An 18,106-nucleotide genomic window follows, 5' to 3' on the forward strand; every position below is an offset into this window, starting at 1 on the left:
ACAGGCAGACTTGAGCACTCGAAGTCCGAGGGTGTACCATGGGCAGTTTCGATCTTTCTTGACGGCTCTGGTTGTAAGCGGGACAACAGTGTCGATGAGTAAGGGTGGTGTTGTAGAGGGTCACCTCATTGTCAACGGAGGATGGGAGACTACCAGTTAGAGGGGATAAAGAGACACATTCGGAGAGTTTCAGAGGATTCAGCAGATTCTTGGGATGGAAGGAGTTAACAGTATCAGGGTAGAAATGAAGGATAAAAAATATTATAATGAAATGTACTAAAGCTGCGGGCAACTGCGACACTTACAATTGCATCAATTTGTTAAGAACTTTTGAAAGCATGTTTTAAACAGTCACAATTGTTGCTGGCATTTCCCAGTCCGCTTTTTCTCGTGTGTTGCCAGTTGTGCTCAATGTATTTGAGACGAACACCTAATTAGTACCTAATTTTCACTGAAGTCAGGGTGTACTTACAAGCCTTGAAAACTAATTTCTATGACATTTCTGGTTTTCCCAGCATGTTAGGAGCAATAGACTGCACACATGTGCCATCTGTATAGGATGATCTATTGTGTGTTAATTGTCTAGGCTACAAAGAAGACCAAGTTAAAAAATAATAATAATTAAAATAAAATAAAAAAAACCCTAAAATTATTTAGTTTCAATTTAAAATAATCTTTTATTCACATTGTACACCAATGCATACAATGCAGCAGCATGATTTATTTTGTGTTACCAGTACGCTAAAGTACAAAAAAAGTGTCCTAGGTATTCATTTGATTTTACTACTGTACTGTATACTGTATAGGCCTACTGTACAGATTTACATTTTTACATAATGCAATGTGTAGCCTACCCAAAACACATTAGTGTTATTTCAGCGCAATGATTTATATTTAAAATACATCGAGAACTGTAAATGTATGTGTGTGTGATTTTATTGTATTGTTTTTAAAACCGACACCTCCTTATGTTGGACAAACATGTCCAGTTCAGCGAGGGGCTACTGTATGATTATGAAAAGCTTTTTGGGGGTGAAGTTTGGGGCCCCACTATAGAATCTGATGGGATTAAACTGCCTTTCATTTTTTACATAACAGTATTAAAATAGGTCAAATGAAGATGGAACAGAATGCATTGTACAGATGACGTTTACATTTAACAAAAACAATGTTATTTTGATTCTTGCACCCTTGCATGTATAGATGTTATCCTTCAGGCACTCTCTGCTGCAGCAAACCACAACTCATCTCGCTACGATGATGCAAATAATATTTAAATGAGTATATTGCAGCTCTCTTCATTAACATCTTTTTTCTTCGTACATACAACAAAATGTGCAAATTACAGTATGTTTGCATTGCAACTGGCCCATCTTAGTACACCTTAATATTTTGAAAGATCTCATGAATATGTACTGTATTATAAGATCATATCTTTAAGCCCATGGATAAAAATAAGAAAACCAGAGAGCTGGGTCGTCTGGTCAGTTCGTATGCCCAACCCATACTCTGACTGAATAACCCAGCACTAAATTCTCAAACTCTGATCCTGTACAAACTGTTAATCTGTAACCTGCATTGTAACTGTTTCTGTAAACTCCATCGTAGTAACTATGGAGTGATCTATGTTATTCTGGGTTGTTACTGTAACTACAGTACTGTACACTGATAAACATGACAAATGTGCAGCTTTAAAAAAGACCGGAAAAAACACATTATTGAAAACTGTGAATGTATTATTACACATTATTATATACATGTGTTTTTTTATCCTTTTACAAAGATGTGACAGAGTTTTGTAAATCTGGTCTAAGATTTAGTTACAGGGTTTATTTACTTGAAGACAGTGATTATTCCTTAACCAGGTGGTCAGACTTGACATATCCTCCAATAGTTTGTGAGAGATTTCAACTACAAACCTGGCGGCAATAAAAACCACAGCAGGATCAGAGCTGAGCATCTGTTGCCACAGAGGCGCCAAGAGATAATTAATACATGTGTCAGAAACAACCAAAGAATCACGTCTGGGTAAAGTTTACTCTGAATACTTAAACGGTCTGGTGATAGCAGGTGTCCAATGGGGATTGAAAAACTGTATGTGTCAGCAAGAATGATGTGCAGATACTGTACCCACCGTCTCTAGTCATTGAGAAATACAACAGCAATCACACCACTCCTCCACCCTCCATCAGCCATCAGCCATCTTTTAATTGAATGAAGGTTATAATGTTATTATTTTAAAAATCCCAATAAAAAAAAACACATTTTAATAGCAAAAAGATAATGATAATAAACATACTAAAAAGTACATCACACAAGAATAAAGTATTTCCAAAACACGTTGAAAATGTCACATCTAGGTTTATCTGATTAATGTATTTCCTTAGTTTTATCTTTGACTGTTGAGAATAATAAACTACAAGTATACTTATAAAACAAAAAATAATGATTAATATGAAATAAAAATGGGGGATAAAACTGTATTTTTTTCATGACACTATTCAAAGTAAAAACAAACCCTGGCAATGATTGAAAAGCCTAAGCTGGAAGTTACAGAAAAAGACAACACTTGATATTTTTCGTTACATTATTCGGCAGAGACAGATACTGTACTCAGTCAGATGGATAAGGACATGACAGGTACCAGTAACGTGCCTGCATAAAATAAGCACTTCAGTAATTTACAAGAACAAAGTTAGACGGCTCTGTAGATATTGAGAATCTCCCAGTTAAATCTTGTTTCCTCTGCTACAGGAAATATGATGACAAATATGTACTGTACTCAGGGCCGGATTAACCAATCACTGGGCTCTAGGCAAGCATACACTTACAGACCCCCTACCCCTGAACAAACAGCCACACACACACACACATACAAACATACATATCCACATACACACACCTCTATACACTATAGCCTTTATAACGAGAGATCCACCTAGGGTTGCCACCTTTTCCACAGACTAAACCCGGACATATTTCTCAGTCAGACTTCCTACCAAAACTGCAGTATACTGTAATACAGTTTAACACAATTATGAGGGATGGTGATTCCCAGTCCTTACATAAAATATGCCTTTACCGTTAACAGAATGCATTGTGCTACATTATTTTACTGAACTTCAATATGAAATAACAAAAACATCATAATTTATAACATATTTAAATGTATTTTGTGTTTTTAAGAAACAAAGCCATAACATTGACGTTAGGAAGCGCTATGTCTTCCGTGGGCACGGGCTCCATATTTGCCGGGTTGTAAACATAAAATACAGTGCATGGTGGGATAATGTCATATTAAGTCCCACAGTCTATTGTGCTGCTAGGAACTGTAACCAAACTATTTTAATATGTGCGCATTATATCCGATTAGACAGGAAACGGTTCTTCAGAGTGATGCTTTGCGCTGGATTAATTAAAACGTTTTGAGTACGGTTCTCGAGACTGGTTACGTAGTGTGGACAGGGCCTAAGTGTGATATACTTCCTAGTATATACAATACTATGATCCTTGCATCTAAAAAATGTAACCAGGAACACACATTTGGTTTTAAGTAACAAAAAGTGCTGTATAGCCTAATTTCCTTTCCCATTGTTTTAATTTTCACTGAGCTCCAGCCTTTTACACTCAGTAATTTGAAAGCGTAATTTTGAGACGTTATGTAAGAAATAACCCACGACAGGGTGTGTGGTAAGACAATTCTTACTGCACCCCCTAGGTGTGTTGTAAATTGTCTTACCGCACTCGCTGGAGTGGGGTTATTTTGCTTATAAAATGGTTACATTTTTTTTTAAAATAATAACACAAACTAGCTTTTTTAAGGAAAAAAATAAGAAATATATTAAGTTTAATGATGCCAGCACATCTCCACTGGCACGCACTTGCCAGTTCTTCCTGAGCAACATACGAAGAATCCGACCCTTCCTCACCAACTACGCCACCCAGCTCCTGGTCCAGGCCCTGGTACTCTCCCGCCTAGACTACTGCAACTCCCTCCTGGCTGGCCTCCCTGCGTCCGCCACCCGTCCGCTCCAGCTCATCCAGAACTTCGTTGCTTGCCTGGTGTTCGCTCTGCCTCGCTTCTCCCACGCAACTCCACTACTCCGCTCACTCCACTGGCTCCCGATCACCGCTCGCGTCCAGTTCAAGACTCTTGTACTAGCCTACAGATGCCTTGACCAGACTACACCCAGCTACCTCCAGACCCTCATCTCTCCCTACACCCCCACTCGACCTCTCAGCTCCTCCTGCACTAGAAGACTGGCTCTACCTCCTCTACGCTCCCCTGCCTCCAGAGTCCGCTCCTTCTCCTCCCTCGCCCTGCAGTGGTGGAATGACCTTCCTACAGATGTCAGGACTGCCCAGTCCCTGACCACCTTCCGTCACATCCTCAACACTCACCTCTTCAGACAGCACCTGTAGAACTCCTCTTTTTTTCAATCTGGACACTTATCACTCTTCCCTAACCCTTTGCGGTCCTATGTCGGACCTGGTCCGACATTGCAATTATTCCTATCAGGTCCAATGTCAGACCCTGTCCGACATCATCAAAAAGACGCAAAAAACTGGTTTTTAGTCGTTTTTTCTAAGGAAAAAGCCAAGAAAACCATTCATTGGCCGAGTGGGAGCGACAGGAGCCGAGACAAGCCGAAAAAACCCCCCAAAAAACAAACAAAAAGGGCGTATCTCATAATTAGTCATACTTGCCCCTGACATCAGATCAGGGCGGTCATAAGGAAACAAGCTGGATGGTACTGCATCACCGCTCAGAGAATATCACAGACATTTGCAGAGGTTTTTTGAGATGTTATAGTAATAAAATAATGGCTTGGATCGCATTATTTTGATCTACGGAAACACTGTTCAGATAATTGGTACTGTTAAGACGTAGTAATATTAATAGATCAGGTAAGTAAGTTGGTCTATGATGTTGGTCTATTACCGCCGTGCGGTAAGACAATTATTACTGTTTGGTCATGTGATCTTGTTCAGCCAATCACAGCACTTCATTTATCCAAGCCATTTTATCAATGCACATTTTCAAGGAAGCTCCATCTATAGCCTATATGAACTAGCTGCTGTAGGGTTTGTTATGTGTACTGCATGTAAACAAATGCAAAAACCTGGTGTACCCACAATTTTCATATCCAAATATGGTTTTATAATTCAGATGAATATTCTAATATGTTGTTTACGTAAGTCGTAATTTAACCCATTCATATACTATTCATGCTCTGGGATCTATTTAGCATTTTTCAAATAGTGGAAGTAACCGTGGTGGATATCCTTCTGGTATATCCATAAGTTTTTCACTGTGAGTGAATACTCTGGTATGATGAAATAAAATAAAAACTATTCCTTGGTGTGTGTGTGTGTGTGTATATATATATATATAACATCAGTGTTGTCATTTCAGGAGTTACATGTGGAGAGAAAAACAAATGTTTGGATTGATGGTCCAAAAAACAAATGTGTTACCCCAGAACCTACAGTTGTAAACCCCAAATTACAAATAACAGTAACGACAGTACTGAAACTCATGGTACCTTCCTAATACTGTAATAGGAACTTTACCTGGTTGTATGTTTAGTATGCTTGAACCCTCCAATGTATTGTTCAAGCATACTATACTCATTCACTTAACACGTGGTGAGTCTAACCGGAAAAAGAAAGACGGCTGCATTTCCTATTAAAAGCCACATCATTCGTAAGAGCGTTAGAGCTAGCAATGTTGTGCAATGAAGGGATCAATGCTGAAAAAGCCTTAATGCAACACGACTGCCTTAGACAAGTCAGTTACCATTTCCACAAGGAAGGTATGTGCACTTCTGCTATTTTTACCAAGGTTTTTGGAGTTATTTTTCATTCACTGTTAAGTTTATTTTTATGAATTAAATATAGCTTGATATTCATTACATTCTTCTAGATTTTTGCTGGCTTCTCAGACAGCAGTCTATGACAGTTTGATAACTATCTAACTATTGTATTAATAGAAACAGACATTATTTAAGTATCTCAAGTCTAAAGAATGCCTGTTACGTCTTGTACAGCTAAAATGGATATGGCAACAGCTGTTTGACCCCTAACAATCATAATGTTTCTTTAACCACTGTAGACCTGTACAAAATACCACAAGCTTCAACAGAGCCAAATCCTTTAAAATGAAGGAAATACTATACATTCTAATGCTGGGATGAACACGGGATTTTCATGTTTGGATAGCCGCTCATAATTTAAATATTTTTTCAAAAAGTAATAAAGCCATTATATTGCTATGAAGGCAGGCAGCAGGGGCAGGGGGGGTGGCCGTGGCCCTGTGTGTGCTACTTTATTTTCCAGCAAGACCTTACAATATGTAACACGTTAAAATAGAAAAAATATGACACGACTAAGTTGTGTAGGATTTACTTTACCCAGTGAATTAACTACAAAACAAAGGATGCCAAATAAATAGTACATAAAGTTGACACCGCATTTTATTTTATTTTTTTTTCATTCCTTGCCTTTGCCGTTTCTTCGCAGTAAACAGTGGCCATAGACACGTTTTCATAAAGTAATAACATGAGGTTTACTTGTGCCTTTTTATAGCTGAACAAGCAAACGAAAACTGAAATTTAAACTTTTAACACTTCAAATGAAACAAACGTGGAAATGGTGTAAAATGAAGGTGAAAACACTCACCGTTTTGCTTCTCTTTTATTACATTCCACATAACAGAAAGTCGCAACAAATATATATATATATATATATATATATATATATATATATATATATATATATATACATATATATATATATATATATATATATATATATATATATATATAATATCAGGGCTATAAGTTAAATTTTTAAGGCAGTAGTGAGGATTTGCTACCTGCCTGGAAAGTAGGTAGCAAAATGGTCTTATTCGGTAGAGGTTTGTTCGACTAATAACTATATATAAAAATAATTTAAAAAATAAACCTACTGTTTTAGACTGAATTACCCAAACTATCACATAGTAGGCCTATATTTAAATCAGAAAGTATTTATTGAAACCACCTTGTGCTCAACTAAGTAATGGAACTAATGAAATTCAAAAATGTATTTTGCTTTATCCTTAAGTTCTACAAGTAACCATATCTGTCATCTAAGCATCTGATATGCCATCAGTACGGTAACCAGGTTATTTTTCACCAGTGCAAATTAAATGGTACAAAATTATCCTTCATTTGTTGACTAACCAATCATACACACCTATAAAGACAGTGATAAAATAAAAAAAAAATAAGTAACGCGTGCCACAATATCGTAGAATCTGGTATTGTATGACTAGCAGCTCTTCTGTTACAGAGAACAACAATATAACAACAAATTAAACCCACCAGTTTCAACAGAAATTCAAGATAGGTGCAAGCCCATGAATCAAGCTAAGTATGCTCAAGTTAAGGACAAAAATGATATTTTTCAAAATTTCACAGGCTTTAGTCAAAGCAAAGTAGTTATTGTGATGCTATGTTTGGGTGGGATCTTCCTCTCACACGAGTCATGTGCAAGACACATTTGATTGACAGCATGTGATGCAGCTGACGCAGATCTTTTGAAAATCCAAGATGTTTCAATATTCCAACTTTATTTTAAATGTGAAGTTTTTTAAGCAAACTTGCAGACTAATTAGTGGTAGTGCGGCGGTCAACGTGGCAAAGCAAATTAGTCTATTTAATTTTGTTTTTAAAGACAACAGACAGATATCTGCAAGTTATTAATTTACATCTACTTTAGCAGTGGAATTGGCAACGTCAAAATAAAGATCAGAAGAGAAAATTACCAAATCGACTGGATGATTTGTTTGTTACTTCATCTTTGGGAAAGTTAACCAGGGAGCACTCTAATGAAGACTTGAGAGTAATGTGGAATCATATTTTAGACTGTCAACTTTGAGAACTGAATAGCCGCTTTCAAAAAGACACATATGGCCTCATGAGAGCCGCGTCTGCATGCTTGCCACAATCGGACACATTCAGCAATTGATTTAAATCATTTTTGAAATGTAAACTATTTCCTGTGACGTCTAGACCTTTGGTCATTTCCTGTCCAACCTAAATTGGGGCCCACCCACATTTCCAAGCCTAGTTGTGCCACTGGAGTAGGCTGCATTTTTTTTTTACTCGTAGTACGTAAAGCCCACCAATTTTCTTGTTAGTTTGCAGTTTTGGGATATGATGGCAACATTTTTTTTATGTTCTCTTCACAATTAACAGTTAATTTCCTAGAAGCGCTTACTGTAGCTACACATTTATAATTTTATTAAAAAAATTATTTCAGTCCACAATCACATTTAAAAATAGATATTCTATTTATTGTGTTTTCTGATCTCTGTATGCTGCTTATCAAGCTTGAACCGCATGTTTTATTGTGTTGGTTCTGTTTGTAATTTCTAAATTATTGCCCCTAGTAAATTTTGGTCACAGTCTCAATGGGTAAATTTCCTGATTAAATAAATACATAAATATATTTTAAATGATTTTATTTACAGTTAAATGTAATCATAATAGCATCAGTAATAAAACACATTTAAATTACATGGATGTAGTAACTGTATCAATTTAATATGCGATTAAAACCAAGATTAACTTAGATTAATTTATATATATATATATATATATATATATATATATATATATATATATATATATATATATATATACACACACATATTGTATGGCTCTAAGAATTCCCTGGTCATTGGTATGGGTCTTTTAACCAATAAATGTTGGACAGCTCTGCATTAAAGTTTTGGGTATCAGGCTGATTTTGGATGGTGTTAATACTACAAATATACATTTTGACTAACTGTACTGCGCATACTGCAACAAGAATGTTGTTACTGCACATGCTGTGACTGGATGGACTTGAGACAGAACCAAAACAGCACACATAACACTTATACATGCACTATATGGATCCCATGCATTGGTATGCTACTGTACAGCACTATACAGAATATTTTTCAGCCTTCGGGACTTTGTACAAAAACACCTGATATAATCAATAATTTCTCCTCTTGCTTTCCCCTCTCAGCCAAAGACCCCACACTGAAAACCAAAGGCAATTAGTGTCCCCAGGGCTGCTGTCTAAATATAACCTGTTGTACTGTGTATACTGGCCGGGATCATGCACACAAGGCTTCAGAAAGCCAGGGGAGGTGACGGAAAGCCACATGCTCCACAGAATCTTCAACCTTTAACAGTGTGCTGTTAGCTACAGTACACACTGCAGGATTGCAAGTCTGTTTCAAAAAGTGACTTTAAAACACTATACTATATGCACTGGGAGAGTATCACAGTTAAAATGTACAAAAATATACTGTTCGTATGAATCAGTCCTTTCGACAGTAATCATGGGTGAGCATTCTTTCATTATTCTTTTATTCTTGGTGCAGCAAAAGTTCAATTTCAGAGGAGGGCCGGAAATAAATTGACTTGGTTGTTTTCCGTGTAGAATTGGAGAATCTCCAGAGATCATAAACGGGGGGGGGGGAATAAGTATTTTTCAGTTCTATCGGTTTTACAGATCATCAAATGTTGTCGTCAGCGTACATGTGGAACTAAGAGCTGAATTGGAATGTTGTGACCATTACTTCGGAAGCTTTCTGTGATCTTTTTAGGGCTTTGTTTTTCTCCTTGTTTTTATATACAATAAATTAAAATCAGGTTATGGTCTTTCCAGAGTATTCTTTTTTTAGGACTCAACGGAACCCTAAAATCCCACAGATATTTCCTGTGAATTCCAACCATGTTAGGTGATTCCCATTAATGGCATTGACCTCGTTTTCTTCTTTCATGCTCAACACCCAGCTTTAAAATAATATACCTGCTGCTGATGACAGTTTTTAATTGCAACGGTGTAGTTATTAGTCCTGCTCAGTATCAGTGCATCAGTAAAGCACTTTTTATTACATAGATTTGTTCTGAAGCTTACAGGGGCTGGTTTTGAAGTGCCAAGGTGCATTTTCTGAGAGGAATAAAGCATGTGTAATAGAATAAAACTAAGTAGTAAGAAACACACTAGGGTTCAATTTTAATTATGGTGTTGCTATCCTTACAGCAGCTTTCAAAAAAGTACCAAATGGTAAAACAAATAATTGTGATGAAGATAACTGATGGTGTTTGGCATTTCATACAATATTAAAATAATGCACACACACACACACACACACACACAGTAATTTGGTACTGTGAGGCGCTGTAAGGACAGCTTTGTCACGATTACAAACGTTATCCCAGGGTTCATTTTAGACAGGTGCAGTTACATTTGTTCTTTTTGATGTTATGCAGTAAAAATGCTTTTTTTTCTCTCTCTGAAAACGTCATTTTAGATTTAACAATAAGGGTCTACTGTACGTTATTTGGGCTTAAGCTACATTTATTGCAATGCCCGTTGAGCTTGTGTCCCCACCACTACATTAAATAAAAGCAAGTGCACATTTTGTTTTAAAGCTGCCGTTAATGTATCTTTCTGTACTTCATTAAGCCTAGCCTTCAGATCTGCTATCAAACTTTGACTATATTACGAATCTTTAATATACCAAACATAGTTACAATGCATATTATGTTGTCCTTAAAATGAATCATTTTGTATCTTTACAAGCACGATAAAGAATTAAACCAATTTACAACAGAAAGTACAGTTGTAGGCTTCCTGCTATTTAGAGACCCTTGTCATTACCACACACACACATAGCAAGGCATTGACCAGAGCTTCATTTCCCCAGAACGGTGCAGTAGATTGAGTAAGACACAGCTGCTTCCAGTGTATCTTGTGTTTCTCAAAACCTTTTGAGATTCTCACAAGCATCGTTTATGGCATATGTGTTGGTTTTCAAGTATCTCTTAAGGGGGTAATTGGCAAACACGAATAAGACCTTCAAATGGTGGCGCAGAATGTACTTTTAATTACCATGCACATCTTAACTATATATTAACTTAAAGCAAATCTTCCTGCTGACACCTCCTGGCATGTCACCATTTCTATGGGGCAGCAGTGTGGAGTAGTGGTTAGGGCTCTGGACTCTTGACCGGAGGGTCGTGGGTTCAGTCCCAGGTAGGGGACACTGCTGCTGTACCTTTAAGCAAGGTACTTTACCTAGATTGCTCCAGTAAAAACCCAACTGTATAAATGGGTAATTGTATGTAAAATTAATGTGATATCTTGTAACAATTGTAAGTCACCCTGGATAAGGATGTCGGCTAAGAAATAAAATAATAATAGTTGGCGCTGTGCATCTGACTGGTACCTTTTATTTAAGCTTACATATTATTGGATGAAGTCCGCTGCCTTCTGGTGAGGTGCTCTGTTTATTGGCTGACTGTGTGGCGTGCACATTAGTAAGTGTGCCGCACAATTGGTAAGTGCTTATTTGCAGTGTTAAGTTTGTTCTTATTAGATGGATCAGTGGCTGGTTCATGTAAAAGAACTAAAACACAGTGGCACGTTTTTTTAAAATGTTATTTTAAAAAATGTGGAATCTGCAATTATTTCTCGTCTTCTCCCCAATTTGGAAAGCCCAATTATTATTATTTTTTTTTATTTCAACCTGGCTCACTGCTGCCACCCCCGCGCTGACTCGGGAGAGATGAAGATGGACACACGTGTCCTCCGAAACGTGTGCCATCAGCTGCGCTTCTTTTCACTCTGCAGGCCCGCCATGCAGCTACCTCACAGCTACAGCGTCGGAGGACCATGCAGCTCTGGGTAACTTACAGGCAGGCCTGCAGGTGCCCGGCCAGTCTACAGGGGTCGCTGGTGCGTGGTGAGCTGAGGACACCCTGGCTGACCTAAGCCCTCCCCACCAGGGCAGTGCTCGGCCAATTGTGCGCCGCCCCCTGGGAATTCCCTTCCACAGTCGGCAGTGGAATAGCCTGGACTCGAACCGGCAATCTCCAGGTTATAGGGCGCATCCTGCACTTCACGCGGAGTGCCTTTACCGGATGCGCCACTCAGTGTGTGTGTGTGTGGGGGGGGGGGGGGTCATCAAAGGGCAGCAGTGTGGAGTAGTGGTTAGGGCTCTGGACTCTTGACCGGAGGGTCGTGGGTTCAATCCCAGGTGGGGGACACTGTTGCTGTACCCTTGAGCAAGGTACTTTACCTAGATTGCTCTCGTAAAAACCCAACTGTATAAATGGGTAATTGTATGTAAAAATAATGTGATATCTTGTAACAATTGTAAATTGCCCTGGATAAGGGTGTCGGCTAAGAAATAAATATAATAAGTACCACTGACAAGAGAACCACTGATATAGTAGCTCCCGATACTATGTGACATCATTTCTTTGTATCAAATAGTTTGTATGAGACATATGTCACATTAGCTATAATGTTTAGTTATTCTAATTAAACAATATATTCTATAAAATATTGTCTTTCGTATATTGCTGTAAGATCCAATATTCTACATAGAAATGGCTAACACAACCTTGCATTAAATGGTTCAGGAAAGCATCTGCATTTAGAAAAATGAACTTCTGCAGCTTTACAATCAAGTCACACAGTGCACTACTTTATAATAAAAGAGAAGCCTTGTATATATTTTACTTGGCACATCAACAGCTTAATCACTTAAGCCTAAATCAGAATGCTTTATAATGTGGTACAACAACTGAACTCTAAGGTAAGTACAGTACGCCATAGGGAGGACTGAGAGAGTTGTGCTCAAAGCAGATAACAGAAAGCACAACCTAATTTAATCAAACATACAATCCAAACCACTGAGGCAGAACAACAAAGATTAGAGATTAACTTCCTTCCGAGATGCCCTGCGCACAGCAAAATGCAGCATGGATAAGTTTCTACTGTAGAGCATCGACACACAATCGGCTGTCTGGCAATGCTGGCTTTGCACTGCTTGCATCTTTTCTGCTCTCTCACGATCTGCAATCACAGGCACAAAATACACACAGTGAAAGAGCGAAAATGTCCAATAAGGTAATATGTTACTTGGTAGAATAGCTTCTGCAGTCCTGTGATCACTAAAGTGCTTGGTGGTACATTGACACCCAGCAGTGTCTCCTGTTCAGCATACTCCAGCACTTTATCTGTAGACCTTTGCATCCTTGAGTATTTTACACAGTCCATTCCAGTGAATTTCAATCATGATATTTATTTTATGTTTATATGCAGCAGTACTTCTCAGTCACATATCAATCTGACTTTACATTGTTTTGTTTTCTAACAGCACTCTATGGATGTAAATTCAGTTTTAATTATGGCGCTGCTATCCTTGTAGCGGGTATAAAGAATTGCACAAACTAAAGCAAGAAACCTCACTGGTTGCTTCACAGGATTTTCATTTTCTTGAAATGTCGGTACAGAACAAACGTTTCAAAGTATGTGGAATAAACAGAGCACAGGTAACACAATTCTAAATGGCTTTGTATTCAGGCCACCAGATCTCCCAGTCAGTCATTAAAATCCCCAGCAATTCCCAGGGCCTTGTTATTGCTTAAGTATCAAATAACAAAATAAACAAAATCTGGAATAAAGACAGCTGATGCTGATTTTTATGTATTAGCATTTAGCTGCGATGATCGTCTTCATTTCTGATTTTTAAAAGCTATTATAAATTAATTAAAACATGATAATTGTAAAGCTTTTTTTTTTTTTTTTTTTTTTTTTTTTTTTAACATGCGCAGTACAAAACATAACTTTGCTGACCAACACATTTTAAACTTGAGCTGGTGCCACAGAGAAATTAATACTCATATAGGTACATCAATAATATAAATAATGATTTAGCATGGTTAGCCCAGCTACTCAAATATTCAATAAATGTATTACAAATAACCTAAAAACAAACAAAAAAAAAGCATAACATTCTTATCAGTAAGGCAAGCTCTTGTGATGACCCTAGTCCATGTCATTCTTTAACTGAAGACTATTTGATTTGCAATTATACACTACAACGCATGTAATGCTACTGCTATATTGTAGTGCTGCTTTTGGTGTGGGTTCCAATGTTGGAATTTATAGCAAGGCGACAATACAACCCTATAAAATGCTTAAAGGCACAAAATAGACAAAATACATCTGGCTGAACTCTAAAATGTATGCCACTGAATAATCAACTTTTTATTTTATTAGAGAAAATGTGTAAGCTTATAATTCTTAAAATAAAAACTTTCTTCTTCTTCCACAACTATAGGTTTGCCTGGAGGATGAGCACAGGGTTTTCAAAATACCTATAAACTGCAGGTTTAAACTTAAATAAAACGTTCACTATAGCCTACAGTTCTATATTTTGCAAACATTTGTAATGTAATGTTATACAATACAGGGCAGGATTACTGCAACAAGTTGAGAGGTATGCTGGTTATTTGCACTTCTGTTTCGTGTGGCTTGCTGTGTGTTTAGTTATAGTTTTAATTATCCAGTACTTACACAAAAACGTGATAGATGAAAGCCCATCCTCGGGGTCTCTCCAGTACGTTATACAAGCAGTTTTGGAGTCTCCGGTAGCGGACGTTCCTCCTTCCGCTCTGGCTACTGCTGTACGAGATCGGCTTTCCGAGCAGGCTCAAGCGGGCTCCTTGCTTCCCTCTCTGGCTTTCTGGAACTACAACACCTGTAGTCGATTGCGACAAGATGGTCCCCGCCTGTAGCAAGCCGTCTCCCGCTTGCGTCGAGTTCTTCATCCTTCTGCCGGACTCCACATCCTTCATGCAGTACACTTCAGCGCGGTGCCCAGGTGAGCTTTTCATCCAGAGCCCAGAGCTGCCCTCATCTCCGCTGTGGCTGCGGGGCATCACATCACCGGCTGGGGCTGGGTGGCGCTTTGTGCTTTGAGAGGATGCAAATAAACCGCCTCACCACAATCAAATTATGAAGATTTAACTTTCGATTTTATTAAAAACAAATCACTGGAAACAATGTTTACTAACACAGTTTAGTTTACAGACGTTAGCCTGTTTTAGTATTCCAAGTTCCGGCAAAGTCGCCGATAATCCACATTGTTCAGCATTTCATGTTAATCCGTGTCATTAAAAAAAAAAAAAAAATGTTGTCCAATTCATTTTTTTTTAAAGCTCGTTTTTCATATTCAGAAAAACAAAAAAAAAATCATGAAGCACGCTGAAGTGTTGAGTCTGAAAAACCATGGACAAAACAAAATATTTGTCACTTCAAGTTTATTGTTCATAAAAATATATATATCTTTAGTAGCTTCTAAATGTTAGAAGGTAATTTACCGGTATACACATGTATTTCCAAACTGATCTGAGCACATGAGCAGCAAGTGCAAGCTGTTGCTTTCAATCAAAACGTCCCAAAGGGTCCAGCATTTACATTGTCCCTGGTTTGTGTTTATTTAGTTAATCTTTAAAATAACAGCAGAATTATCCCAAGCAACCGAGGCGAGGTCCAGTGCTTGAACCAGTTTCCCAGTACAGTACCTTTTACGATTTCAGATTGAAAGTATACCATCAAAGTAGTACGTGTGTACTGTCTAGTGAGGCAAGTGAATGCTCATATACCGCTTCCCTCTACCACGGCATACCCAATAATGCGTTATTCTGTACTCATCAAAAGAAATAAAGAACGCCGGCTTATTTGCTTCTTCCACAAGATGTCTTTCCAAAGGCAGCATCACATCGCAGTAAAATACACATTTCAGTAGTTACAGCTGACAGTCGTTTTCATTATTATTATTATTATTATTTTTTATTTGGCTTTTAAAATAATCTAAATTATTCAACATGAATAAATTCGTCACCAGCTCCGGAAACCAACTGGATTCCGCCCTACACTTATTTTTTATACGGCATAAACTGCAGTAAACTTCCCCTTCAGTGCACAGGAATACTTAGTTAGATAGCAATAAAAAATAAAATAAAATAAAAACAATCTTCTGTCCACATTCTTCAGTGCAAATCGTGGCAATCATTCTCTACTTACATATATATTCTTAACCTGCGGCGTTCGTTCTCTGATCTTTGTGTGTGTGTGTGTGTGTGTGTGTGTGTGTGTGTGTGTGTGTGCGCGTGTGTATGGTAAGAAAACAGTTTTGGAGCAGCAAGCTCAATGAAACGCGTCCTTGTTCGAAATAACATCTGAATGTTTATCCACAGCACTCCTTTTTTGCCTCATAATCTCTCTTTCCCATTCACTCTCTCTCTCTCTGTCTCTCTCTCTGCCGCTCTGTTCTCAGGCAATGTGCTGCTGTCAGAAACGACCCACGTGATCCAGTGAAATGAAATACACACGCTGGGTGGTCACTCACTGCCAAATTAAGGACATGGTAGAAAAGTGATCTACAGAAATATTACAAATACATTTTTTTGTAGTATTGCAGTTGTACCAATTATGACACCAAAAGAACTGTACATAGGGAACTTTTTTTTAATTTTTTAAGAAAATCTTTCTTAAAGTGCTAACACCATTCCAGCTAGTTTTGCATACGGTGAAGCCAAAGCAAAGTGCCCACTCATTCGTTACGTGTATAGTACAGCACTGAAATATTGAATCTGTGGTCCCAATTCACAAACCAACTAACACAGTGAAACAAATGGGAGTGTTTATGAAAGTCTTCACACCAACATACAGTTTGAACCCAGGTTTCTATAGTAAAAGCATATCAAAGTGTAATAAAGCATAGTGAAAGCAGGGTAACGCATATTTACATATTGTAACGCCCAGAAAGGTATGGTAAAGCACATTAAAGCCATGGAAAATGCATAGGAAAACTACAAAAATAGTTTTATAAGGGAACCAGTAAAATAATTATAAAAGTAACTATTAATTAGTAATAAACTGTTCCCTTTCAATTCGAAGACAACCACCAACAACATTATGTATGGGATATGCCTCCCCATTGGGTAGGTATCGCTGAGCTCTCTATATCAAAGCTGCCGGTAGGCCCCTTCCTGGGATGATGCACTCAGTCCCACCCACCAAGGGATTAAAACCGTCATCCTGAGGAAGCCATTTCTCTTTTTCCTTCTCAAGATGGTACGGTAAGACCTCTGTGTTCAGCTGAGCGTATTGATAGAAAAGAGCTTCTCGAGTCGAATCGAGTCAATTGTATTTCCCTTGCATTCGTGCTGAAAGCTGGCTCGCCACTTTTCCGGAATCAACGACTTTGAAAAGACTGAGTCTTTCGCCTTTCTGTCTTTCAGCGGCCTCCTTGCTTGCGTGGTAGGCCACTCTTTGTTATCTGTCTGTCGTGTGTGAGAGACTGCCTGTGCAGTCACCCACGAGTGGTGTCTATTTTTTTCTTGAGAGTACACAGTTCCTTCACAGGGCTAGGCCTTGCCGCATCCCCACTGTTGAGTGACTTTTCCTGTCGTGCTCTCCTCCACGGGGCTAGGCCTTGCCGCATCCCCGATGTCGAGTAGACCTCGCCGGCTGCATAGGCCCATCCACCTCAGTGAGTCAAGCATTCTAAACAAACAGTGTGCTCTCCCCTATCTATTCTATGGTTTTCTCTGTCCGCTTCTGACTCGCCCACTATGGCTTCGGCCCTTGTGTCCTCCTGATGCATGCTACGCGCTAACTAGGTGTGTGACCGCGTGGTAAGGGTAGGCACAATTGCAAAGCTGCCCCCCGGTGCTTCGGTACCACGACACATAGCCCTTGGTACTTTGGTATCTTGGTGTGCAAGGTGCTCATTGCACGGTGCCCAGCACTACAGCGTCAGTGCACAGACACAGCGCCGCAAGGTACACGGTGCACATAGTGCTCTTAGTCCTAGGTGCGCACGGTGCTCGGTACGCACGGTGCTTGGCCCACTGCTACAGCGCTAGTGCACGAACGCACGGTGCTGCACGGTACCTGGTGCATGTAGTGCTACGGTACTCAGTGCACATGGTGCTTGGCAGTACGCACAGTACACACGGTGATCGGTGCTGATTGCGACAGCGTCAGTGCACGAACGCACCGATGTCTGTTGTATAACCCTCACAGCTTTGCTGTTGTGTGCATGGTCACCCGCTTGGCATGATGAATGTGTTTTTCCCATAGCTTAATTGCTGTGTGTGTAAGCCTCTATTTTTTCCTATTACTGCCCTGTGCAGTTTAAAAAAAAAAAAAAAAAAAAAGCAGTGCATTTTTCTTCCTGCCTAACACGTCGCAG

At 38.8% G+C, this 18,106-nt stretch overlaps 1 protein-coding gene across 2 annotated transcripts in view; it reads right to left on the reverse strand.

Moving 5' to 3' along the window:
• The window catches only part of LOC117411107 (potassium voltage-gated channel subfamily KQT member 5), a 176,278-nt gene extending 160,119 nt beyond the window's left edge, over window positions 1-16,159 (reverse strand). For both annotated transcript variants that reach the window (XM_034018245.3, XM_059024958.1), the window contains exon 1: window positions 14,419-16,159. In XM_034018245.3, coding sequence (XP_033874136.2) covers window positions 14,419-14,783 — 365 coding nt within the window. In that variant the 5' untranslated portion in view covers window positions 14,784-16,159. The remainder of the gene's footprint in view (window positions 1-14,418) is intronic.
• Window positions 16,160-18,106: the final 1,947 nt, after the last annotated feature.

This window comes from Acipenser ruthenus, chromosome 6, assembly GCF_902713425.1.
Source record: "Acipenser ruthenus chromosome 6, fAciRut3.2 maternal haplotype, whole genome shotgun sequence".
Taxonomy (NCBI): Eukaryota; Metazoa; Chordata; class Actinopteri; order Acipenseriformes; family Acipenseridae; genus Acipenser; species Acipenser ruthenus.